Here is a 26,440-nt window from a genome sequence, read left to right on the forward strand (position 1 = left end):
GTCTTGCAGGGAAAATTACAAAAGGAAATAATTACTGTTCTAGTTCCACATTTAGCGATGGCTTATAGGTATGTTAGGGCACCCTCCCGAGAGTAACTCGGGTCTCACCAAAAGGAAATCAAGAGGACTGCGTGTGTGTGTGTGTACCACAGCTGAGGTACAACCACAGAAGTGGAAAGGCTTCTGCACTCTTGTTTGGCTGCTGCTTGTGTTCTTTTTGTTACATCCAGGATGCTCAAGACTGAGGTCTTGCATACAAAGCACAGGTGTAACAGGAAGACACAAATGCCTTTTCCCATTAATAACTAAACCCTTTCTTAGTCTAAGCTTGGAAGTCACAGCTTGAGGACAAGACAATACAGGGGGACAATAGTGGGAACATCACAACAAATGACACCACCAGATCTCCTGCCTTCAAAAAGGAACCCAGCATGAGCATGCAGTACTCAGTCAGTAGAAAGCCCGGAGAAAGAAACCACATCACACTGAAGATCACAAATTACTGACAAGCACAACAACTTTATTCATTTTCAAGGTACGTTTTGTTTTCTGTTGTTTGGGGGGAGTTGGTTTTGTTTTCTTTGGGGTTGGGTGTTTTGTTTTGTTTGTTCTTTTAATGGCTTAGAAAGCTTCAAATTACTACCAGAAGAGCAGCAGAGCCCATATCTGAGCCAAGCCTCTTCAGCCAAGGCTCAGAAGTCGTATCAGCGTTCAGCTGAAGGAGACGGATGCAGAGCACAGTCTTCCCTTGTAAGATTACTTAGGGACAGCAGTTGGTTTTTAAACCCATCTCCTGCGCCAAAAGCTTTGAAGCCTCCATGAGGACAAAAAAAGTGCTGACTGGCCAGCTTTGTTCTTTTGGGAGGAGTTCCATGCTACTAGCAGTAACTCCTGAAGGTGCAGGTATCTGTGGTTTGAATCCTAAACAAATGGAAAGTAAGGCTTCCTCCAGACAGCAGAGACGGCAGCAATGCCCGTAAGAAAAAGCAAACCCTACAATGAGATTCTGGAACAGATTGGGAAAGTTGTGGCTATCTACCAGAAGTTGCGTGGAAAAGGAGTTTGAAGTATGAACCAAACAGCAGATACCAGACCAAGTCTTCCCCCATAGCACGAAATTATACAAATAAGTATGTGAGGAAAAAATTTTCTGTAGCCTCTACACACTAGAGAGATGAAAGAAAATGGCAGTCTTAAGGACTGCAGTGAAAAATGTTTTGCTGCTGAAGCAGTGCTAAGGGAATCATATACCTGCAGGGATCAGTGAGCAGCAATTAAAAGAATGGCCTTGACAATGAAAATGGGAAGCAAGAAAGGCAAAGAATGACACAGCAACTAGTCAGCAATACCATGGGAAGGAAGAACCCAGCCAGAGCAGCGATATCCAGAAGACAGGTAATAAAGGGCATGGTGGAAAGTAAATTAAAAATAAAAGAAAGGATAAACATGGATGGAATGTAGAAGACTGTGGATGCAGGACCTGTATCATGCTTGATATAGGAAAGTGGAAGACGACCTAAAGGAGATGCACAGCGACCAGAACAATGTTTGGGAGATGGAAGGGTAAGGAATTGAAAGGAAATTCTCAGAGGCAAGCAAGTGGGTAATACATAAAGAACTGCAATGGAAAATGCCAAAATATCCCTGTTCAAAGTGGTTTTCCACTTTACATAGGAGAATGACAGGCTGACTTAATTCTGGAGTCAGAATAACCAATACAGAGGTCATCCCCTTCTAAAGAAGTTTAAGTGCTTTACTGCACTCAATATTCATAAGGACCATGCAAAATTCCATTATAATCCTCTGAAGCGGCACTCCGTTCATTACAACAAAATTAAGACCAACAACCTTTTAATAAAACAATTTCTCTAACTTTATTTCTGTAACAATTACAATAATTGAAACCATAATTTAAATAAGACATTTTCATATCAAAGCTAGGGTGAGAGGGGAGTTTTGTGTTTGTTGCAGTTTTATCAAGTTTTTTAAATAGTCACATCCTCGTAAATATCTGGCTTCCCCTTCATGTGATTTTTTAAAGTTATTTTAAGTATTTGGAAAAAAGCAAATATAAAAATTATAGAATTCAGAATGGGAATAAAACACAGTTTTCAATACTGAAATTCAGAAGTTAAGTTCTTGCTGATCTGGTCCACAGCCGTATCTTGGAACTCTGAAGAACTTGAAATTTGTAACAGAAAAGTGCCACAAAGAGAAAAAGCAGTGTCACAAAAATGGAATGCTACAATCCAAACATTTACATGCCTTTTTGGTTTTCATGTTCATTGCTTTAGGTTGATGTTGCTAACATCCACATGAAGTATTGTTAGAAGCAAAATGAAGATCTGAAAAGCAGACATGCTTGAAATCAAAGGGTACAGCTAAAACTGTAACACATCAAGTTCCAAATGGGTTGTAGGAACCTTAGGTGTCATTCCTCATATTTTTCTATTCTTCAGAAACAAAAATACTGGAATTGTTAAGTTTTAAAGCAATAACTTACCTCTGCAAATAAAGGGGATATAATTGTAGACAGGCATTGGGATAGAGGCCTCGCTGGCGTATCTTTTTCCTTTAAAGAAAACAAAATCCTGAATAATTTTATTTCTGAAAAAAGGCATTCTCATAGTATTCTGTTTCTAATTAAACAAAAAATAGTTCCAACATGCTACACTTTATGAAAAACCTGTTTCTATGTACATACAAATATATGAAATGTTCTAAAACATACTATTCAAAGCACTGTGGAAAATTAAGGCTGAATTAAAATTTGAGGCTGCAGCATCTCAAATACATGCAAGCTCAAGATTAAAAAATAAAATAATAAAAACGACAAAAAACACAAACCCAAAAAAAACTCCAAAATCCCACAATCCTATTGAGCATCTATTAAATCATAGACACGCTGATATTTGCTAGGTTCCTCCCATATGCTAAAATATTTTTCTTGCATTTCTCCCGTTCTGATAAGGGCACACACACTGAATTTTCAGAGCAAGGGTAGCAACCACCTGCCCTAGCCACACAGGCTGCAGAAAATACAATGGAGCAGCTCTTAAACCTACCGTATTCTGGGTTGTTTGGTGGGGTTTTCGGGACACATGCACATTCTATTCTTTGCTCCATTGTAGACCTTTCTACTAAAAGACCAGAATACCTTCCCCAAAACCACTGGCTAGCTTTATACTGTACTGGTTTACGTTCAATTAACAGAAGGAAGATTTTCAAAATAAAATATTGCCTGGTCTTCCTCCAGTGGTAATGTTTCACAAACTATGGAAATATTTTGGTACATACTTAAACTAAAGAAAAATACCTATTTTTTCTTTACCAAATTACCAGAACAGCAAAACTTTTAAGACATTTTGTGAAAGGCAACTGTAGAATACACATTTTTAGCAAAAGTTCTGAGAGTTTTACAATGTAATGCTTTTAAAGGTATAAAATAAAAATCACCCCACTGTATTATTAAAGCAAGAATTATCTCCTTGTGTAATGCAGTCAATATTTTGAGTACCTTATTTCTTTGCAGCTCCAAAGGCTGGGCTGCTCCATTCTCTAGACTCTTGGGGTCTTTTTCTCTTATTGTAAAGATCCACTCTCCTGAATCGCTCCCACCTGAAGCCTGGCCATCTGGTTCACTTCAAGGGTGGGGGAAAAAAAATTGAAATTTTTTTATTACCTAAAAATTACTGTATGTTCATTGAATATACATGAGGAAACTTTAAAAACTACAGTCAAGACCAAAATGAGGATTCTATTATGCAAGCCAGTAAGTATAAAGACAAGTATTAAAAGTAATGTGATTTATTTGGGGGGATAATTAAAAAAATTAAACCAAGATACTTCACTAAATATTAAATTTAACTTCAAAAAGAGAGGGATTACATATTGAAAACATTTTCCCGAATTACATACACAAGTAACAAAGTGTTTTATTGCTGTCTGAAAACCGGCTTTAGCAGACTACTTCAAATCATTAGGGAAGGGGGAAAAAATTAGAAGTTTTAATTCACTTTTTTAACCTAGAAAAACAGCTAAGACACTACCTTAGAATACTTCTAAAGAAGACAGTTCACCCCCAGCCTGTTAGCAAGGTATGTTTCCCACTTCAAAAAAATTGGCTAAAAAAGTACAGATACAGCATAGCTTTAACAAACTCCATCACCATAAGGCTCATTTTTTGTGGATGGCATAGTAGTTTTTTCTGTAACTCCTGCTGATTAAGAGAACAAAAATATTTATGCTGGCACTAATCAATCACTGCATTACATTTCTCCTCTCACTACCATAAACATCCTTCTCTAAGTTAATTTCTTTCTGATCTGTGAATTAAGAGTGGCTTGCAAGAAAGCCACCAATTAAAAGGGTATCTGGTGGCCATTGTACAAAAAGTATTTAGCACAGCCTACCAAGTCTAAGAGCACGTGATCAGTGCATGAAAATTCTCCAAGATTTCTGCTTGAAGTCACATAGAACTTCTGGCTGTCACTGAAAGAGGCAGGTCTACCTTCCTTGTATACATAAGCTCTAGTAAGCTGATCCAAAAGAAAGAATATTTATTGATTTGGCAAGTTAGTATTCCAGCACACCAAATCAACTCACCCTTTTATCACATCTAATACAAGGGCTGCTGTGGAAGCAGAGAAGGGGAAAGCAGGCTTAAACATAACATTAAACTGTCTCATAAGCACTCAATAACCGTTCTAGTTCCACTACTCTCCTACGCCAAGCTATCAAAGCTGGCCTGATACTTCACAGGAACAATGAACTGTAACCTCGGAGTTCAGTTCATAACTGATCTGAGACCACTTTTAGGACTAGTAATTTACCTTCCAAATCAGACGTGCTTTTGGGCTGGATCTGTGATCACTGGAATGCGTGAAGCCATTAATAATGTAGGGCAAATATACAGCTGTAATGGCACCCAAGAAATCTTAATGAGCCTAATGCTTATGATTAGCACACAGCCTGGAACTGCAAAAAATAGCTGTGTTTTCTTTATTATGAGGAATTTAATCAATTTGTGAATAAACTGTGGCAATCCCTTCACTTGATTTTCAGAAATATGTGATCTGGTGATACACACTATTTTCAAAATCACTTTTAAGACTAAAAAAGTTAGCTTTTTTACTGAGACATAGCTATCTGTAACTTGGTTTCCTAAGGAGACCAACTTATAAACCTAGTGAACAGCTCCATCAAAATTTGATGGAGAGAAGTAAACACAAGAAAGAAATCTGGAAATATTTACAACACTTATACTTTTTCAACTTGACATTTCATGACTATTATATGCTGTAATGGCCCAACCTTCCTGGAAGGAAAAAAGCCTCTCACTGAAAAAACTAGGTAATACGGTTTACACCACAAAAACCCATTATCATGGAAACAATGTCCACTAATGCTCTCTTATATGCAAGGACATGCTTCTGCCTGTTTATTCAGATAGCCAAACTGAAGGACAACCTGCCAGCAAAGAGACGGCTCCCCTCCTCGGGTGGCCATGTGCAACCACAGCACAGTGCATGTGCACACCGCTGCTTGGCCGTGCAGGGTAAGGCCTACCTTCTGCTTGCACAACAGGAGTAAGTTGACCTTATGTCTAGGACTGACCCTAGACACTACATAAGACAAGGCAGCATAAAATATGGGCCAGAAGAATTGTTCTCAGTGGCTGTTATTTGCATGAAATCCCTTGCAATACTGAAATCAAGATTTCATTAGTTTACCAAGGCTGCTAAGCTGAAAAGCTGTAAATAACAGAACACAGGAATACACGTTCTCAAAATAACTACTCGGCTCCTATATTTAGAAAGGATATTTCACAAACTCATCAAACTTACGTATCTGAGTCATCAGAACTGGAGTCATCATGACTTTGTTCAGACTTCCATCTCTTGTGCCTATCAATAAGGTCAGTCAGGTAGGAAGTTTTCTTTGAGTTTCGTAAAATAAATTTGTGTTTTAAGAGCTCTTTTGCAGTAGGTCTCTTAAAAAAGAAAAAGGTATTTTACTGCATTTGAGAGTGTTAAGTGACTCGCTATAAAAAGACTAAGAAATCCAGACTTCAGTCTTGATACAAATGAGATTTTAAATATACACAGTAACTTCCATAAAAAAAAAAAAAAAAAAGTGCTGGTGAATACGTTGCCCCATATTAGAAAAGCTGAACTGCACTTGTTCATGTAATTAGTGTAAACCAGTCAAGTTCTCTACTATACATTGACAAACAAATGAAACTCACGAAGCTTGGGTCCTTGTTTAAGCAGGCTTCAACGAATTCTTTGAGGGATTTACTGAAGTTTCCTTCCAGCGTAGGTGGATTGTTCTTAGGAATAAGGAACAAAACCTTCATTGGATGTAATTCTGAATGAGGTGGCTCTCCTTTTGCAAGTTCTATGGCTGTTATGCCTAATGACCAGATATCTGCCTGTAAGAAGCAATGCTTTTCAGATTAGGCTGGAGAAGAAATAGTGTTGCTTGCTGTCACGATTTAATTCCAGGGGCAACTAAGCACATCACACAGCCACTCACTCACTCCCCCTCCAGCAGGATGGGGGCAAGAGAATTGGAAGGGTGAAAGTGAGAAAACTCACTTGAGGGTTGAGATAAGAACAGTTTAATAAGTGAAATAATATATAACAACAAAACCAACAATAATAAATTGTAATGAAAAGGAAAATAACAGAGAGAAGTAACACCCAAGAAAGACAAGTGATGCGAATGAAAACAATCGCTCACCACCAACCAACTAACCAAGGCCCAGCCAGTCCCCGAGCTGCAGCCCCCTGGCCCACTTTCCGCCTAGTTTGATTGCTGAGCCTGACACGGTATGGTATGCAATATCCCTTTGGTCAGTCGGGGCCAGCTGTCCTGGCTGTGTCAGGACTCCCAACTTCTTGTGCACCCCCAGCCTGCTCGTCAGCTGGGCAGCAGGACCAGAAAAGGCCTTGCTTCCATGCAAGCAGTGCTTATTAGTAACTAAAACATCTTTAACTATCAGCACCGCTTCCAGCACAAATGCAAAGCATAGCCCCATACTAGCTACTATGAAGAAAATTAACTACCCCAGCCACAACCAACATACTTGCAGAGGTAGATTTTAAACCTTTACTGTAAATCGTTTCATATGTAAATAGGTTTTGTTATCACAGTCTGGTTTATATGGTTAACCAAATAAAGTACACAGTTCTCTGGTGGTTTTTATTCTACGGCGTAAAGCAGTTCTACTTAAGAGTTTTTAAACTTTCTGAAATCAGTAACGTTACACCAGCAGTTATAACTGATCTTGAAACACAAAACGTTTAAAAAAGTAGTTTTTAAAAGTAGAGTTGTTATAAATAAACATTTAATTCACCATATTCAAGTACACTATGTAAACATGGCACAAGACCCAAATATTGGCATAAAGGAAAATGTAACATGCACAAATTTTTCCCTAACAGGCACGAGCTACTACAACCATCAAAAATGTATACATTAGAAATATAATTTTCCTGGGGCTTAACACTGTGTTATATATCACTCATTCACAGACTAGGGAAATGCAATCTAGAACAATATTATTTTCAACCCAAGATCTCAACTGGTTAAGTATTTGGTCCAAGTAGTTTCTGAAATACCGACAGCACTTTTCTACCTGATCTGCTTTGTAGACCTTCTGTAAGAGAAGTCTTGTAGGCCAAGAAGACCTATTCTAAATCAAACTTCTCTAAGTCATGCACAATGCAAAATGCAGATCTAATGGCTCACTGCCAAGTTAGAGGGACAAATCAAGTAATGCAGCAGAGACCAGTGCTAGATCTGCTACCATTAAATTTCATTGGCGGCTGGATCCACATTGTTACTGGATGCCACAATATGCATATTGGGGTTTTAGGAAAGGTTATATAAGCATATGTATTTTATAGGTTTTCATCATTACAACGTGCTACTCATTCTAGGGAATGCTGTCTCCCTAGAGTCAAATCTATTGCCAGATCTGCCTGAAGTAATATCGTAATTCGCTATGTTCTGCTGAAATAACAGACCAAAGTGTCAAAAGAATAAAAGAATAAACCCCTCAGAAACACGAAAGAAAAAATTTCACAGAAATGTCTGTTCCAAAAGACAAGATATCTATATTTTGGGTTTTTTCTGTTTCTTTTGAAGTGAAAGCAGAACAAAGGAAGACAGGAAAGATCTGAGGTGAGCTGCCTGGTTTTACCTCCAAGCACAGGACTTGGAACTTTGCTACACTGTAAACAGATCTATTTCCAGGTACTGGATAGAGATGTCATTTCTCAGTGCTGTCCTTGTTAAGCACCCCTCTAATCCATCTGTGCCTGCTCACTCGATATGCTAAGTTATCTCTGACTAACTCGTACCGGACTACAGGCTCATAGCTGCAAAGTATACATCCATTCCACTATCATAGCTACACTGCCTGACAAAAAACAAGATCCTTCTTCATTGTTCAGACCATACTGTATTGTTAAAGAGTTATTTACTTAATTTTGCAACTAAGCAGGGGTGGTGGTGGTGTGTGTGGAATCTGAGTCAATTAGCATACCACTGAATTTATGAAATGACGTTTTGTTAACCCATACTACAGAACTGCCATCTCACACTGAGCACAGAGGATTACCTAAGTATATGAGCTCCTGAGTTTCTTTTGTCTTCGTAACAGCATTATCAGCTAAGCTCTCCTCAATTCTGAGTGTAATTTGTAACTTTGCTCTAGCAGGAAAGCTTTCCTTGGTTATGAAAGAATAATGTCGCCTGTGACGATGAGTCTTTGTGCTAACAACTGAGCATTATTATTTCCTATTTATGTGAATTTCAGTTTCTTGAGAAGAGTATGTTAAAGCCACATAAATAGATAGATTTTCCTCTGCCAGACTTTCAGTCACAGATGGTGCACGTGAGCATAAATATAAAACTCAAATTTCTGTGTGTACATGCGCATACCACGTAAGGACATAAACACACACATATATATACAAATACTACCTTTTTCCCCCCTCAAGTATTTTAACCTTCTACTGCTAGTAATTTTCCTGCACAAAAAAAAAATTAATTAAAAAGTCCAAACAGCCACAGCGGCACACTGAACTCTTTGAAGTCCAAGACAGGTTTTGGAAGCCCATTCCTGTTGGAAGCACCAAGAATAAACCCCCCAAATTCCTCTGGAACTGTAACCTCTCCCTTTACAGATAAGAAAGGATCTCAAAACAGGGACGTAAGTACCAATTGCATGTGTAACCAACTAGGCATTTCTAGGCTGTGTGTGGCTGTAACACAAACTCCAGAACAAACACAAACTGGTCCCCCAAATGGGGAGGTGGAAGCATGACCTTAAGAAGCTATGACACTGTATCATCACTAAGTTTTACCACATGTTATGATTTCTACAGCTTCAAATCTTGAACAAAAATTATTCTTCCAATTTGAGACAAGAGTCACTGGTAACTACTATTTATTGCAGTACTGCCATAAGCCTTTCCTGTTCCATTCTAATGAGTAAAATTTAGTCTCACTTTGAAGCACTTATAAGTCAAAGAAGACAGGCTATGTGCAAAAAGAAAAATATTTTTAAATTAACTATTCCTTTTTCTATTAGAAGTTGTATAGTAGAAAGGACAGAGAACTACATGTGGGAAAACAAGCAGGTAAGCACAGATCGTGACTTTCAGATGAAGAAAAAAAATCAGAACAGGAAGAAGTAGTTAAGAATTATTGCCAAAATAACAAAAAATAGAAGGAAAAGATCTTATAAGGACATTATATCAAAGAACAAATAGATTGGAGAGAAAGAAATAAATGGTATGGGAAAAGATAAATAAAGGAAATAAAAAAAAACAGGTGGTAGCCGTTATGTAACACTTATATTCACGTTTTGACATTTCACTATTTTTCCCCATAGATGACAGTTTCTTTAGCAGATAGACTTTAAAAATAAACTACAAAGGAAATTGAAAAGTAAAGTTTAAATTTTTGCTATCAACTACACCTCTCAGATTAGTTACTGACCACATTAAAATCTAAAAGGTTATAGCTAACTTACTCCCTCACACAAGCATCTGGAAATCCTATGTTCTCAAATACATCAGTCTGAATCATTATTTACAGAAGTTTGACAGAAGCTGTTGAAATTTTAGTATCCGTGTCAAAAAACACATACCTTGATTATTTTTCAGACAATAAAGACAAGTGCTGGAATGCTTTATAAACATACCCTGCATGTCTAAGAAAGACTAATAGGAATATCTTAAGGACGCAAAACAGTTTGGGAATGGGACTGAGGACTGAATAAAGCAAGAATAAAATGGGCAGATTCTGTGTGGCAGTCAAGGAATACAGAGCTCACGCATGAGTCCAAAAAGCCTCACATGATATTGAGAGCACAGTATCAGGAACACAAATTGGGACTTAGTTTGACATTGTTAAGTTCACATAATTTAAAAGAAAAATACACAAAACGAATGCATCTTTCAAATCCTGAATTCAAACAGCATTTTTCAAAAATGCAGACGTTTTTTATCTATGAGAAAACCCAGCTTCTCCACCTTAAGAAAAGATAAAAGATACTATCTACACATGCATTCCCATAATGCACGTTTGGGAAAAAAACAGACTATATTCAAAATCAACAGCTTATGTTAAGTATTCATTACTGCACCATCTTAAGACACATTGACATGAATGCTGAAATACTTTAAAGCAATGCAAAGACAATAAAGATAAAATGCTTTTGGTTAAAATAGTATTAAGTGCTTCACATGATGAAATTCCTCAGAAGTTTGTCTCCTCAATTCTGAAATCTGTGTTTGACAGAATGGTTAACTCAGAAGCATATCTGATTTCAGAGGAGGTGTAATTACATCTTAATACCCAGAACTGCTTCTAGTGGAAATCAATATACTGGAATAATAGTTAGTTCTTGCATGCGTTACACTGATAATGTAGTGTAAGCCATGGTCAGGAAACCCAGCAACCACCCATAATATTAAAGACAAGTGATAACAGCGCTGAATCAACAGGACACTTTGAGCTTCACAGCAATAACTAGCGATGTTAGGCCTCAGGATGCATCTGCCTTCCTTTAGCCTGGCTAGTAGTTTTAGGTTGTAATGTAGGGTTTGCTTTGCCTTACACAGTTGTGCTATTTCAGCAGTTGGCATGAACAAAGATATCAATCCAATCAGAAAATTAGCAATAAACAATTTAATGGTTGGTGTGAGACATACAGTAAATAAGGAAAGAAGAAGGTGAAATGTACCCAAGGTAGCGTTACAGAGCACTTTCAAGCTTTTATTGGGAATTCATCAGCATGTGGAGAGTAAGAGGACCAAACAGGGCAAAGAACAGAACTGGGTAACACAGCAACTACATAAGGAAACTGCTTGCACCTCACAGGGACTATGCTATGAAAAGGACAGTCCTGCCTACCACCTTTCAAGCATGGACAGCTTATGAAAGGAAAATTAGGTTAGTTTTGGATATCTGTGTTCTCACATATGCGTAAGACTACCTTAAAATACACAGGCCTTCTCAACTGGTTGATGTGCAACAACGGCAAAACTATTATCTGTACAATGTAGTCTGTTAAGTGCCAGAAGGCTCACAGATGCAAGTAAGTATCTCTAGTTCCTTTAAAACTTGCACTCTGGCCTCCTAGGGAACTGATCGAGTATCCAAGGCCTTTTTATGTCCACATGACTTTGCAGACTGAAAACAGGCAGAATTCAAACCCTGAGGACTGAATCATGTTTTGTCCAAGTGAAGATCATTTCCAGAAGCCAAACCTCAAAAAAACCCCAAACCAAACAAAAAAACCCACAACACACAACCACCAAACACTCCAAAACCAGAAACAATCCACAAAAAAAATTGTTTACACAACCTTCAAATTGGGAATTTGGGTTCATGTAATCTTCTAGAAGCTCTACAGAGCTCTGCTAGTTATTTTTTTAAATAGCCTCTCTACAGAAAGGTATCAAATAGGGAAGGAAGTAGTACTATGAACAGTTTAGGCCAGAGTCAGTATTGGCGAGTTCCTTGCATGCATGAGGGTGGAAGGAAAGACACCAATCTGTCTCATTGCATGGAGACGTGCAACACCAACAAATCACCACAAGGGGATCAGAGGAGATGGGCAAGAAAGATGAGCTCAGGGAAGAATCTAAGAAATGACTGCTAATTATCATAAAGAAAGCTGATCTTATCTCAACACAAGTGGGACTTGAGGGTGACCTTGTTTCAGATACACAGCTGTACCAGAGGGTTTACTGGGTTGTGCAAGTATCTTCCCCAACATAATCAGTAGAGCAATGTCTTACTGAGCTAGTCAGACCAGCATGGGGGAAGAGGAAAGGAGGGGCAGCAAGGGGGTGTACAAGTAGCTCAGCCTAACAGAAGTATTAAAAACCAAGTAACCAACAAGATGAACTTTGAGAAGAGAGATAGGCTTGATCTGACTTCATTGTACATACTCCTTCCCGGTAACTGGGGACACCCAGTGCCATGCTGGTGAGCATATGGAGACCTGTAATGGGAATCAATTTCTATTGTGATCCAACTGTATACTACAACCGACAATTTCAGTATGCTGCTGTACCACTACATTAAATCAAAATCCTGTGTAATGTAAATATCTACAAATAAGTGTATTTGATAAAACATTAAACCCTCTACTCTATCTAAAAGAACATGGTCAGTAGCACAAACCTATGCAGCACATTCTTCCACTGATGAACAACAGCACTTTCAAACACTCACACTGACCAAATCCATATTCTCTAAGTGTTGCTGATTATTTTTCTCTAAAAACAACTGGAAGCATACTAGCATTTTGTATATATATTGTTCTCTTCTACTTCTAAACAACCATCAGAAATACTCATCAACGAAGTGGGATAAAAGGTGACAGGAGGTACTTGTTAATACTGTAATATTTCTTGCCATCTGACTGGGCTTAATGCACTAGGAAACTTAAGGTTTGAATACAAATTAGGAAAGCCACTATCCTCACCAACAGCTTCTAGCTGCTAGGTATTACCCTAAACATTCACCCATCTAGACACAGCAAAAGTTACTAGCTACATTCTGAAGATCAACCTACGTAACTCAAGTTAAAAAAGGAAGGGACTTTGGCTACTGCCTTGAAATACCTTACCTTTGAATCATATGCTGATTGCTTTATTACTTCAGGTGCCATCCAAAACGGTGTTCCCACAAAGGTATTCCTCTTTATTTGTGTATCTGTTAGTTGTCCAGCTACTCCAAAATCTGCTAGTTTTACTTCTCCTTGTTCAGATAGCAAAACATTAGCAGCTGGAATAAAAAAAAGAGGAAATAGTGGAAATTAAGACATTTGACACTGTAAGGGTCATTAATATTGCATGAGCTCTTTAACGTTCTTACAATACAAGTAAAAAACAATTTACCTTTAATATCTCTGTGGATTTTCTTTTCTGAATGCAAATAATCGAGTCCTTTGAGTATCTCCCTCAATATTGTAGCAATCTGGGTTTCATCGAGTGAGCCAGGTTCTAACTAGGAGACACAAGAAATATTTTTATGTATGTGTGTTTGTATACACACACACACATATATATAAAAGGAGAAACAACAGAAATAACATTGACTACTACAAAAAGAAATTACTCCTTCTGTCACACCTCAAAACTTCTAATTTGCTAACTTCATAACATCAAATAAAAGTCAGAATATTCTTTCTAAAAATACATAGTTTAAATTAAGTGGCCTTATGAACAAAGGCAAATAAACACTTCGTTTATCTAAAACATTTTTTCAAAGTTTGTTAAAGGCTCCATAAAGACACAGTTTCAAGTTACAGCTTTGTGGTCAGAACACAGATACACACACTGCCTTTGAAAAGCATCTATATTGTAATCTGATTATTAACAGTACAGTGAACTCATATGTGCAACTTCACAGGCCCTGTATAGACCCACATCTCAAAGTCTGAGCAAGAAACTAAGGCATATAAGGTACCGCATGAATCACACATCTATTACTATATACTGGATGGGATTTTGTGAAACTCAAACTGCTAGGCTGACAGAGTATTACACATTTTAGAAAGCTAACTTTTAGAATTAAAGGTTCCAAGTAATTTAATTCTTATGAGAAGTAACAGTAGTGGTAGAAGATCTCAGAGCTTGCTACATCTAAAGTGGGAACACCACTAACTCTGAAGAGACAGAGGAAAGGTCAATACCCAGAGAGGCTTAACTAATAAGGATGTTTTAAGAGACACTGAAACTTTGTGGACAACAATTAATATTGGAAATATTCCAGTTTACTCCACGACAGCAGTCACTGAAACACAATCAAACATTTGTATCTTTGAAGCTTTGCTCTGCGAGAAAGCAAGCATTTCAGATTAATTTTTATCTGAGAATTTTTAAATACTACATCCCTCAGAAATCCTCAGCTAAGAGAGATCTGATTTCATGTAATGCCAACAAGATATTTGTTTTACCTTTGTAGATTTACTTATAATCTCTTTTGCTTTTCTTTAGCTGTGATAATAGATATGATCTTGCCACTCCCTGAAATCCACCAAGACATTCTCAAGGCTTTGCTCTGGCTAGGCTGCAAGTGCCAATTCAAGACTTGCTAATACGATACAGCACACACTTAACCAGGGAAAACCTCGCTTGTCACATGTTAGCTCACCTTAGAAATAGTGAAAACAGAAAAAGGCTGAGAATTTCAGTGCTTGTACCGCAGCCACAAACCTAAATTACAGTTGAACAACAATGCACATGTAATCGCATTAAACATACTGGCTCTTGTGAGGCATGATTTTCAAAACAGCCAGTGCACATTCAAGTACAGCAAACACCAGATAAACATGACGTATACACTTCAAACATGGAATTAAAGGTTCCCATTCAGTCTGGCCTTGAGTACGGAAACGTGATAAAGTGCGTATGCCAGCTGTCCTACCAGATTCCAGTTGAGAACCATAATGTGCATGTCAGAACTACGAAATCACGCAACAGAACATAAACTGAAAATGAATGAAGCACATACAAGATGCGTAATACACACTTACATGATGATTTCAGTTCTGTGGCACAATTCCTTCAATAACATTTTAGGATGTGACCAAAGACTTTGTACTATTTCTAGGCAACAAATGTAGGGAATAAACATGTGGTCATCACACAAGTGACATGTGTGCAATTTAAAGAAAAAAGACAAGAAAATATGATAACATCTGGTTTCTTTCTGCTCTTTTATACCTTTCCGAAGCAAGAAGAAAGGACTACATTTGTAACAGCAAACTCAGTTTCTAATTGCTCTTCCGTCAGGAAAAAACCATCACAACAATAAACAAACTTTTCCACCATATCTCTATGGGGAGGAGCATTAACGATTTCTACACAACCACAGAACTCCATCTAACACGAAGTGGAAACTATAGGTATAAATGGCTTCCAAAAGGTAGTTACAATGAAAATATGACAGCAGAACTGCAAGAAGCCTGCATTTACTGCACTCCACACGCACACCCCGGCCCTGTCTTCTGGATGTCACCAGCAGAATCCTTCCACACCAGCCTTTTGCCTTTCACTCTTTCCTGAAGTATTTGTTAGTTACCCCAGCTGAGAACAGCAAAGTATGCACAAAAACATTCCATCTCAATTGGTATGACAATTGTCACATACTGAAAACATCCATTCTTACTTCTATAGTAGTATTTATAAAATCTGCAATAAATGTAAGAAGGTGTGTGATTTTGTTTGGGTTATTTTTTTAATAGCTAAAGCAAATGGACAGCATTCAGTCATGGAAAACACAATCTGCACTGAACCTTTTGAATTATGATTCAAACCCGAGTACTCCATCCCAGGTGCAGAATGTGGCAGTTGCTCTTGTTACGTTTCATAGTTAGTGATTGCCCAGCTCTCTAGTCTATCCAGGACTCTCTGTAAGGCCTCTCCATACTTGTGGGAGTTCACAGCTCTTCCTAGTTCTTTGAAATACTTTAAATATATTTTTTAATACCAGCCTAAATTGAGTTTCTGTCTATTTAGACTTCAGTGAGACTTGTTTGAAAACAAGAAAACTTTTTTTTTGGGGGGGGGAGGGGGGGGGGTGGGGGTGGGCAGGCAGGCGGGGGAGATACATTAAAATGTATACACTAGGAGGAGTTGTGGTGGCAGAATTAAGAGACAGAAAAAACTATCTGCAGCCACTAGTGCTCTCTGGCTGACTAAAGATTAGCATTCCGAGATGTTTATAGCCTGCTTCCAACATTATGTTGCTTAGTTCCCTTTCATTTATACAAATAATCAGTCTAGCTTCATGGAAAATAACATTTTCCTAGCACTGACAAATACTTCTCATTTACTGGAAGCAATCATTGTCATAGCCAAATGACATACTATAGTTTCCAGAATTATAAGATAGGAAAATAATTACATGAGGTAAAATAACAAAAATCATACATAATTTACTTACGAGATCAAGGGCTGAGCCTCCACCCAGATATTCCATTATTATCCATAATTTTGTATCCTGCAAAGCAAAAACAAAATTTATTAAATCTAAAAAAAAACATCAGTTATTAAGGTAATGGAATTTATTCCATTCTTTTTGCCGAAGGAAGAATCTACAGTTTAGAAACGCCACTAACATTCAGCTGTTCATCAAAAATTTCTTTGGATTATTCTTTAAGATATATTATTTTTAGTCCCATTTGATAAGGAATTAATATAGTGTGTCCCAAGCTACTTACACAATTGTGCGTGTTTAGGAAAGTTTAATTCTGTTCCTCTAAAATAACAAGAGAAAAGCTATTTTACATCTACCAATGGGTTCGTTACTTCCCAATAAGTGGCGCATACTCTCAATGTCACACTCAAGCTCATTTCATGGTACCTCGTTTTTGTACTGATACAAATAAATACTCCTGGAATATAGACAGTATCCAGGAAAGAAGAAAATTCTCTTTAATCCCAACCAGTCAAGCAGCAGAAGGAAACATCTTGCTTGCCTTTATGCTGACTAGAATTGGACAAGTATCCCAAACCTGAGATCACCAGCACACCAAACTCTCAAAAGCTACTCACCTGCTTGTTCTTGTCACAGTCCTTAGTATATTTTGCAAAAGTGTCTTCTGAGACAAAAATAGAGACTGATAGGGCCCACCCAATGAAAATGGAGAATACACTCTACATTTTAAACTCTGATTAGATATTCAGAATACCAAATAATAATTACATTACATATTTCCTTTCCTTAAATTTTGTTGATTTTGTTGACTATCTTTACTGGTATAGATACTTCAAAATACTTTCTTTAGTAAGCCTGACTCCTCTCTAGGTTGAACTTACATTAAAATTTATTCTTTACATCTGTGTTGTTTCTTTTTTTTTGAACAGTCATCTGTCTCTGTTTCTGAGAACATCAGGAAGTTTTCTCCACTAATGCTTACGCGTCCAATATATGGAATAGAAATCTGGACAACTGTGTTCAAGAAAGATGAAGCAAACTAGTAATAAAGATTATTTAAGATGACTACAGCAATTTGCTAGCTTCAGCTAGTAAAATAAAAGCTAACAACAAATATCAAGCTACTGTATTCTCAAGGGAAAGCTTGATACATATTATAAGAATGTTTAACACAAGATATACAATACACTACACTAAGAAAGAGACTGGACCCAATCATTTCTTTCTGGTGTTTGCAGCATCTTATTCCCTAATACACTAAGAAAGCAGGTAGTCCACCTTTTCTTTGCAGTACCAGCCTTGAAACATGTTTTAAAGCAAGGCCATAAATCTGCCTGACAGATATTAAAATGAAATTGCTGCATGAAACATATGATGGGGTTTGTTTCAGTTTTTATCATTATTGAGCTCTCTAAGTTTGTTAGTTTTAACTCTATGTATCAAACATTCAAAAGACTTCTAGCATAAAAACATAGGGGTCTCTCAGAGTAAGGAGCACACAAATAGCAACAATATTTACTTTATCCTGCAAAATAAAACCATGTAAAACTAACAGCTCAAGACAAGGTAAGTAAGACTGAATACTCATCTATAACCATGGATTAAAGTTTGCAGAAAGGTAATAAATGTATTGCAGTACATACCTTTTTCTAAATCCCCTGAGGGACTAGAAAATGTCAACCCTTACTATTCACTTAAGCTTTTTAGTCAGTATTACAGCTGTAGTTCCATCTGCATCTGACCCCTCTCTGGTTTCAGAAGGCACCTTCCACAGGTAAATGCACACAGCCCTTCCCACCTACCTCCAGTTACACAAATTGGTACTATTTTTAGGTGAGACTCTGAATTAGAGTTACTGTTGAAAACAGTGGATGATGAAGACAGATCCAGCTAAATTTAGATACCTTTCTTCAGGAATCAACTAATGTTACTTGACAAACACAGCTTTGTTAAAAATATTTCAAAAGAGCCAGAACTTATTTTTTAGCAAGAAAAGGTATTTTTAGTACCTACATAGAGCATTTTGATAATGCTTACTTTGTGCAGACACCAGCTATTCCAAGAATTATAGCTCATCCTGAAAGAGTCCGTTATAGCCATAGAACAAGTAATTCAGTACTAAGAGCTTCTCAGATTTTCCCCTGTCCCTTCAACAGCTCCAGCTCCTAACAGTTCCAGAACAAGTATGCTTCTGAGAAGTGTCTTACTGTAAGTCATTTCATCTTCAGAAGTCTTAAACTCAGTCAAAATTTTACATACATATTTTGCCTCAGCATGATAATATTTCTTATAGCTGCATGAAATTTCCTAAATATTCGCATTTTTTGTGCCTACAAAATTTACATTTAATTGCAATAGTAATTTACAAGCAAACATGCCAGCTGTATCACTACTTTTTATTCGGAGAGAACAAGGTAAGACAAATAAACCCCTTCATGCTCTCAAAAATAGAAAAAAGTTGTAAGAGATGCATCTTCCTTTTTCTACCATTTCAATTACCTCTTGGATTTAAAAAGCCAAGAACCTGAAATACGATACAATTACCCAAAAGATAAATTCCCTATAAACTAACTATTAATTCTCCAGCTGAGAATTAGACATAGCAGAAAATAACTACAAAAAATAAAATTTAAGAATATAATTTTAATTACAGAGTTCCACAGTCATATAACACAATTACACAACTACAATTTACACAATCCATGGTCTTTTAAAATCATCATTTATCCTTTCAACTCTTTTCCTGGTTTGCTCAGTCTTGCTCCTGAAACTTTCATCAACAACAGCTTGGGGCCACATGTCTGAATTTACAATATAAAAGCTACAGACCAAGTAAAGTCAGTAATACTAGATTTTTAAGCAAGTAAAGTATGGAAATGTAGTTAAGGAACAAACACATAACTGTATCTGTATCCCAGTGTGAAGCTAAGCAATCGCAATCTATCACAATTATGGCATCTTTATAGCTGTAGTCCTAGATTCAAGGCAATTTTTAATTCTCCATGGTTCCCCCTCCCCCTTGTCACAGAAACATTACTCAACTTTGTGGCTGTTTTGGGTGGTTTTTTAAGTCTTTATCATACATCTGAAGTATCTGAACAGATATAATTAATGTTGTAATGAATCTTGCTATCACCTTTAACTAACTGTTGCTGGAAATCTTTTTTAGCTTCCTTATTTAAAATCTGCATACATTGCTTAACAAGAAAATGCACAGAAATGTTTTGGGTGATACAGTTTTAATGAATTACTTAATACATATTCTACATTAGAGCCAGTAACCTATATATACTTACTTTACACCTGTGATGGGTTGACCCTGGCTGGATGCCAGGTGCCCATCTCTCTATCATTCCCCTCCTTAGGTGGACAGAGGACAGAAAATATAATGAAAGGCTCATGGGTCGAGATAAGGACAGGGAGAGTTCATTCAGCAATTACTGTCACAGGAAAAACAGACTCAGCTTGGGAAATTAGTTTAATTTATTAGCAATCAAATCAAAGTGGGGTAGTGGGAACTAAAAACCACCTTCCACTCCACCCCTCCCTTCATCCCAGCCTCAGCTACACTCCCGATTTCTCTACTTTCTCCCTGCCCAGTGGTGCAGGGGCATAGGGAACAGGGCTGCGGTCAGTCCATCACACGATGGCTCTGCCGCTCCTTCCTCCTCATTCTCTTCCCCTGCTCCAGCGTGGGACGGGAGACAGTCCTCCATGAACTTCTCCGACCCGAGTCCTTCCCACAGGCTGCAGTTCTGGGTCCCTTGCACGGGGTGCAGCCCTCCAGGGACAGGCTGCTCCAGCATGGGTCCCCCACAGGGTCACAAGCCCTGCCAGCAAACCCGCTCCAGTGTGGGCTCCTCTCTCCACAGGTCCTGCCAGGAGCCTGCTCCAGCACAGGCTTCCCACAGGGTTACAGCCTCCTTCAGGCACATCCACCTGCTCCAGCATGGGGTCTTCCAGGGGCTGCAGGTGGGTATCTGCTCCACCACGGACCTCCATGGGCTGCAGGGGCACAGCCTGCCTCCCCACAGGCTGCAGAGAAACCTCTGCTCCAGTGCCTGGAGCCCCTCCTGCCTCCTTCTGCGCTGGCCTGGGTGTCTGCAGAGTTACTTCCCTAACACATTCTCACTTCCTCGATGGCACTGGCTCCATTGGACAAAGGGGAAGCCTCTAGCAGCTTCTCACAGCAGCCCACCGCTACCAAAACCTTACCACACAAACCCAATACAGTGCCTTGCAACAACAGCACAAAGCAGAGTGCTACTATCAATTGACTTTGGCATCACCAGAGCAACTTGCCTCCTTCTTCCCTTCCTTTCTGAGTATCTCCAGCATGCTTCACATTCCCTAACACCTACTGTCACTCTCCTTTTTAAAGCTGCCCAAATTCTTTTTTTGCTTGTACTTCTTACATTCTTCTGCACATATTCCCCCCTCTTCCTCTCAAAACAGAACACCAAAAGCACTAAATTTTCTTCCACAGCCTAGATTAGTAATTACATATTACACATAATCAAATTTTCAAGAGGATACTACACATATACTAATACTAACAACATTCAGTGCTTTATTTTAAGCTCTGAAATAAGACCAGTTTTCTTCCTTTAAGCATCAGTCACAACACAGCATTGAATTTTCTTCCAAATACACTGAAGCCACAGTGAGTCATCAATCCAGATTTAGGATGATTCTTTATATAAACATAGATGAGCACATTAATAAGGGCACATGGAACATTTCCTTTTTCACAGTAGGAACACGAGGTTTTCCTCTGATGCCATAACACTGAGGAAAGGAACAGCTCTGGAATCTAAAAGAAGTTCTGTTATACAAAGGCAGAGTTTCTATAAATCCTTTCCAAACAAGTTTGCTCTTCTTGAGGTCCAACTTCTCGTATCACACAAAAACCCTACAATTGCAGCTATACCTCTTATGAAATATTCTCCATTAAGTCACTGTTATACTGTGAAACTATTCATAAAATAGGTGCAGTTACAGCAGGTAAAGAACTTCTAATATGTAAAAATCAAGGACTATACCCCCGCAAAAAAGTCATCCACCAAAAAACTCCTCTAGAGTCTCAGAAGTACATTTTAACTGAAATCCGAGAAGACATATACAGAAAAAAAATAATCAAGACTAAAATGTTTGTTTATAAATCCTTATGAAGTTAATGAAGCATCTGAATAAACAGGGAAAGGCCTATCTTTACAGATGCTTTGGTTTTGGGGTCTTTTTTTATCATTAAGAAATACACATTTCTTAGCACTGTGATATTATATAGGAGAGACTGACCTAAAGCAATCAGGCCACAGTACATACTGATGACAATGTTTCTAAATCACTTTTCTTGAAGGAAGAAGTTGCAGAGGGAAACATAACACAGAGCTGTGAAAGAGGCCTAGGACTGAGAAGTAAGAGCACCAAGTGACTTGTACAGTAATTTAGAACTTAACTAAAAGTCTTAATCAAGGAAGTCAAATAATGCAATTTGAAAACAGTAGTACAACAGTGAGCACACCTGTTTCTACATGAAACAAAATCCCTCCACCTATTTCGAAAAATTCCCCCACCTTAAACTTATTGTGGGAAAGATTATTTCCCATCTTAAATTTATGGTACACAATCAGCTGCAGAACAGAGAGCATTTATAAATACGTATAAAAGGCTTGTTTAGCCCTGGAGATAAACCATCTCCAAATTCCACTTAGAATCTACATTTAAAAGCACTCTAACTTATGTCAAGAATCACAAGATAGAAATTACATACTTGATTGAAATAATACAACAGATTAGATAATCAAAGTAAGACCTATCCTAACTTGGTCTATTTACTAAAAGTTTTACCATCACTAGATTAGTAGAAAAACCTACTGTATTGAAAAACAGAAACAGAAGAGCTTGGACAGAAACTCAACTAATCTGAAAAGAACAAACTAGTTCCAAAACTGACATGAATTGCACAATAGAATGTGTGATACTTTGTTTAATAAAAATTTCAGTTTAACTGGTATATACACCAAAGTAATGCAGGCCAGAAGAAGAGAGTTATATTTCAATACTTGCATAAATTTAGTGTTAATATTCATACTGATCCTCCAGCTTAAGAAACCAGATTAAAAGGACCTTGAGATACACAATGTATGCAACAGGATAACCTCTCTAATTTGCATTCATCCATACAGGTTATTACCACTCCTCGTGAAATTTGTCTTCTGTTAAATTACATATAAAAACACCCAGGGAAGTTTGACAGCTGTAGCAAAAAGAAGCTCCTCAAATACTTGCACATTGATTCTTAGATGCCCAACTTCAAAAAAAAAAAAAAAAAAAAAAAAAAAAAAAAAGCAGAGATCATGGAACTTGTTTTCTATATCTACTTTAAGCAACCTTGCCCACTGATTCCCTGCTTTGGAAGGAAAAATGGATTATTATTTTTTTATTTTTTTTTTCCAAGATTTCTTCACGCTTGTGCTTTTAACTATGCGTCTGAAGCCCATGCCGCTCCACCAGGTGGCAGAATCACATAATGCCAAAGATGTTCTCTCGCCACTCCCACACCCCCCCCAAAGCAGGTCCGGTCCCAAAAGCAGCTGTGCAATCCACCGCAAACAGAAGCACAAAACCATCTGTTTTAAATGAATCCAAGTACATTTCTCACTCTGACACCCTTCATAATAACAGGAAGAAATAATTAACCAAAGAGGAATACACCTTAAGGAATATGATTGCTTGTATATCTGTATATCTGAATTCTTCAAAATGCTTTCCTTTCTTCACAATCACCCAGTCTAGCTTCAGGCACCATTTCATTCATTCATCATCTCCTTTCAACACCAAATCACAACAGTTTTGTTATACAGGACAAAGAACAGGCACACCCTGGCATTTGAGTTCTCATTATTTAACAACTCACATGAACATCTGTGAGCTTACATGCAGAGATAGAGATCGATCAGAAAAAAAAAAATTGTACGATACTATAAAGGATGCACTGAGGCAGTGACAGAAAGTGGCGTTTATGGATTTGTTGTTCCTGCTCCTCTTAGACAAGCTCAAACCTTTCCACAACGCTAAATGTTGCCAACTGTCTCAAATATGAAAAACATGTCTCAAAAAGTATCAAGACCTCAAAAATATTTTAAATGCCCTTTCCTTGGAGTTCACCCTTTCATAGAAAAATAATACATATAAAAGAATATTATTTTAGGCTTTAGAGAGAAGGCACCTCTCAGTTACTGTATTGCCATTAGATCCTTGAAACTCGTCAAGATTTGCAAATTTTCCAATTGTCAGTTGACTATTCAATTCCTAGACCCACAGATGAGAACAGATGCCATTTGCCAAAAGTGAGCTCTTTAACAGTACAAGGTGGCTATTACTGTTACTCAGCAAATGCAAGGCTTTGACAAGAAATACATACAGCTCTACCTCATGGCCTCGATTCTTGTATTATCTTGACTAGTTGTAATTACCTATACACATTACTGGTTCAATTTAAATCTAATCAGAACTAGATCCAGTGTCTCTATATGTTAACAGTGCAGAATGAATAGCAAAACACTATCTGCTTTCATTCCATTCTTTCCAGTACACAATCCTGGGACAGAGAAGGTAAGCAATGCACTCTCGAACTCCAAACTGCCTATCCAGATGCCAGCTGGATTGCTCAATGTCATATAACAACTCTTCTGACAGACACAAGGGATGTGACAAAGAATAGAATTACTGATCACAAAAGAAAGTTATTTACACTGCAGTTTCTCCAAAATCTGAATGCCATAGTCACATAATTCTGTTAGTCTAACCAGTAAATAATCAAGCCCTTTCCACTGCCAATGAACAAACCAACCCTACCACTCCATACCTAGGGTCCTATGACTGTTTTACAGCTATCAAAAAATGCTACAGTGTTTTTACCAGCTTTCGGAACTGTCCTCGCAGAAGACAACGTCAGGGGGAAAAGAAGCATCTTTCAGTGCCAATTCACACCACCGTTCTACAACAATATCGTTTGTTCTCAAAAGCAATCTCATTAAGTGCTACTATTTTTCTTCCATATCTGATGAACAAAAGATTCTCCAGCCACATTACAAGGAATAAATTATGCCACCATCATTCCAACACTTCCTAGAAAGCATATTGAGTTCCACCATGCTGTTGATCCTTCACTGGAACTTTTGTTTGACAATCTATTCATCTGCTAATGTTCTTCCATATACTTCCACCTACTGCTACAACACAAGCTTGTACAGATGGGTGTATCATTCCATCAAGGGGGAAACTACATGTCTATGTCATTACAGTTTTCATTAAGTAAAAACAAACTGTAGTATTTCCTAAAGACACTTGTTTCAGAGCACAGGAAAGTCAGATGCGATGAAAAGACAACTGTTGGCTTTGAAGAACAAGAGAAACTATTTCAGGAGAGAACACTGCTAAGGATACCCAGGTTGCCTTAGCCACTGATGATATCCTCTGGCTAAATTGTCCTCTCCCTCCCCCTTCCTCATCCTGTCACAACTAAATGCCCATGTGTTAGAGCAGAGTCTTCAAGTACTGTCCAGTGTGCTTTGAAACACCAACAGCTGCAGTGAATTAGCCATCTTTAAACTTGGAAATTAATATCTTGCTTTGCGGTTTTGTAATATAAGAGGAGCAAATGCAGATGTTATGAAATAAGGTTAAGATAAACTATTAATCAAGAAAGCATGAGCAAAAATCTAGCCATGCTGAAGATCATCTGGTATACACCGAAGAAAACAGTTAAAATTGATTTTGCTTCTTAAATGGATGATTGAATTCTACTATCAAATTGAAAGGCTCCAAAGAGAAAGAATACTGCTTTGAATATCAGCTTCCTCCAGGAATATCAGCTCCCCCAGGGAAATTTGACAAAGCAATAACTATATTTACTTTAAAAGGAATTAATGAATTCCAGAGCCTCCAAACAACGTAACACTTCCCACCTGTAGCTAGGCCTCTCATTTTATCAGAATTATGTCCATGAACAGATATTTATTTTTAGACGAGAAAGGGCTGAGAATTGCTAGACTGCTGTTTCTACTCTTCCTTGCTCAATTCCTGGAGAAGTAGGCATAAAACCAAATTTATTAAAAAAAAAAAAACACTCAATAAAACCATCTCCACTTTCACTGACACTAAAAGGCTGATCCAATGAAGGGAACAAGAGATGCCTTTGTTCCCTTCTCATCTGCTCACAGGAGAGGGCAACCCATTAATAAAAAAAACCTTTATCTGTGATTTAACTTGTCTTACAGGAACAGAATGAACCTGCTAAGATTTACACAAGCTGTAGTGTGCTACTGCTCATCTTGGCACACTCAAGTAATACCTTGTAGATATTTTAAGAAGTATTAGAATAATTCTAAGAAAAAGATTTCCAGTTTTCTGAAAGTTTCCTTCTTTGAATTTGAATATTTGTTTGCTTCTTTGAACATCAGAAACAGCGGTATAGAAAGAACACACTGGGAAAGACTATGTATCAAGAAAAAAGTTTCAAATTCCTACAGTTGAACAACATACAACATATGAAGCATAGAAGATTATGAAAGAAAATTTTCCAATGAAACTAAGGAAGCTGACTATTGTAAAAGCAACCTCAGCATTTGGGGGGAAAACAAACAAACAACAACAACAAAAAAAAATCCAAACCCATAAAAATCAACAACCACCACCACACATTTGAACACCCTCAAGCAAAAGCCAAGCTAATTTAAATCTACCAACATAGCCAGGACCTGTAAACATTATAAGTCTGGAGGATCTGCAAGTTGTTCATAATAGCCTTAGATAAACCTCTTCCAAAGCTACGTGTAGAAATAGGTGGGATACTATTTCACAGGACGATCCACTGCTTTACTACCTCAAAATACTTAAGTTACAATCTACAGAACCTTTATTTGTATATGGTAGAGTCCAATACGAAGGCTAGCCAGAT

At 37.7% G+C, this 26,440-nt stretch overlaps 1 protein-coding gene across 4 annotated transcripts in view; it reads right to left on the bottom strand.

Moving 5' to 3' along the window:
* STK24 (serine/threonine kinase 24) overlaps window positions 1-26,440 on the bottom strand; it is a 61,030-nt gene that overhangs the window by 4,678 nt on the left and 29,912 nt on the right. For 3 of the 4 annotated variants that reach the window (XM_080375424.1, XM_080375427.1, XM_080375426.1), the window contains exons 3-9: window positions 16,483-16,539; window positions 13,431-13,539; window positions 13,160-13,317; window positions 6,248-6,433; window positions 5,847-5,992; window positions 3,518-3,641; window positions 2,504-2,572 (exon numbers count right to left, since the gene is read on the bottom strand). In XM_080375424.1, the coding sequence (XP_080231550.1) occupies window positions 2,504-2,572; window positions 3,518-3,641; window positions 5,847-5,992; window positions 6,248-6,433; window positions 13,160-13,317; window positions 13,431-13,539; window positions 16,483-16,539 (849 nt within the window). Of the gene's footprint in view, window positions 1-2,503; window positions 2,573-3,517; window positions 3,642-5,846; window positions 5,993-6,247; window positions 6,434-13,159; window positions 13,318-13,430; window positions 13,540-16,482; window positions 16,540-20,415; window positions 25,053-26,440 lie in introns of those variants that run through there. The other variant, XM_080375425.1, reaches the window with a different exon arrangement.

Source organism: Falco punctatus (assembly GCF_963210335.1).
Source record: "Falco punctatus genome assembly, chromosome: 2".
NCBI classification, from domain to species: Eukaryota; Metazoa; Chordata; class Aves; order Falconiformes; family Falconidae; genus Falco; species Falco punctatus.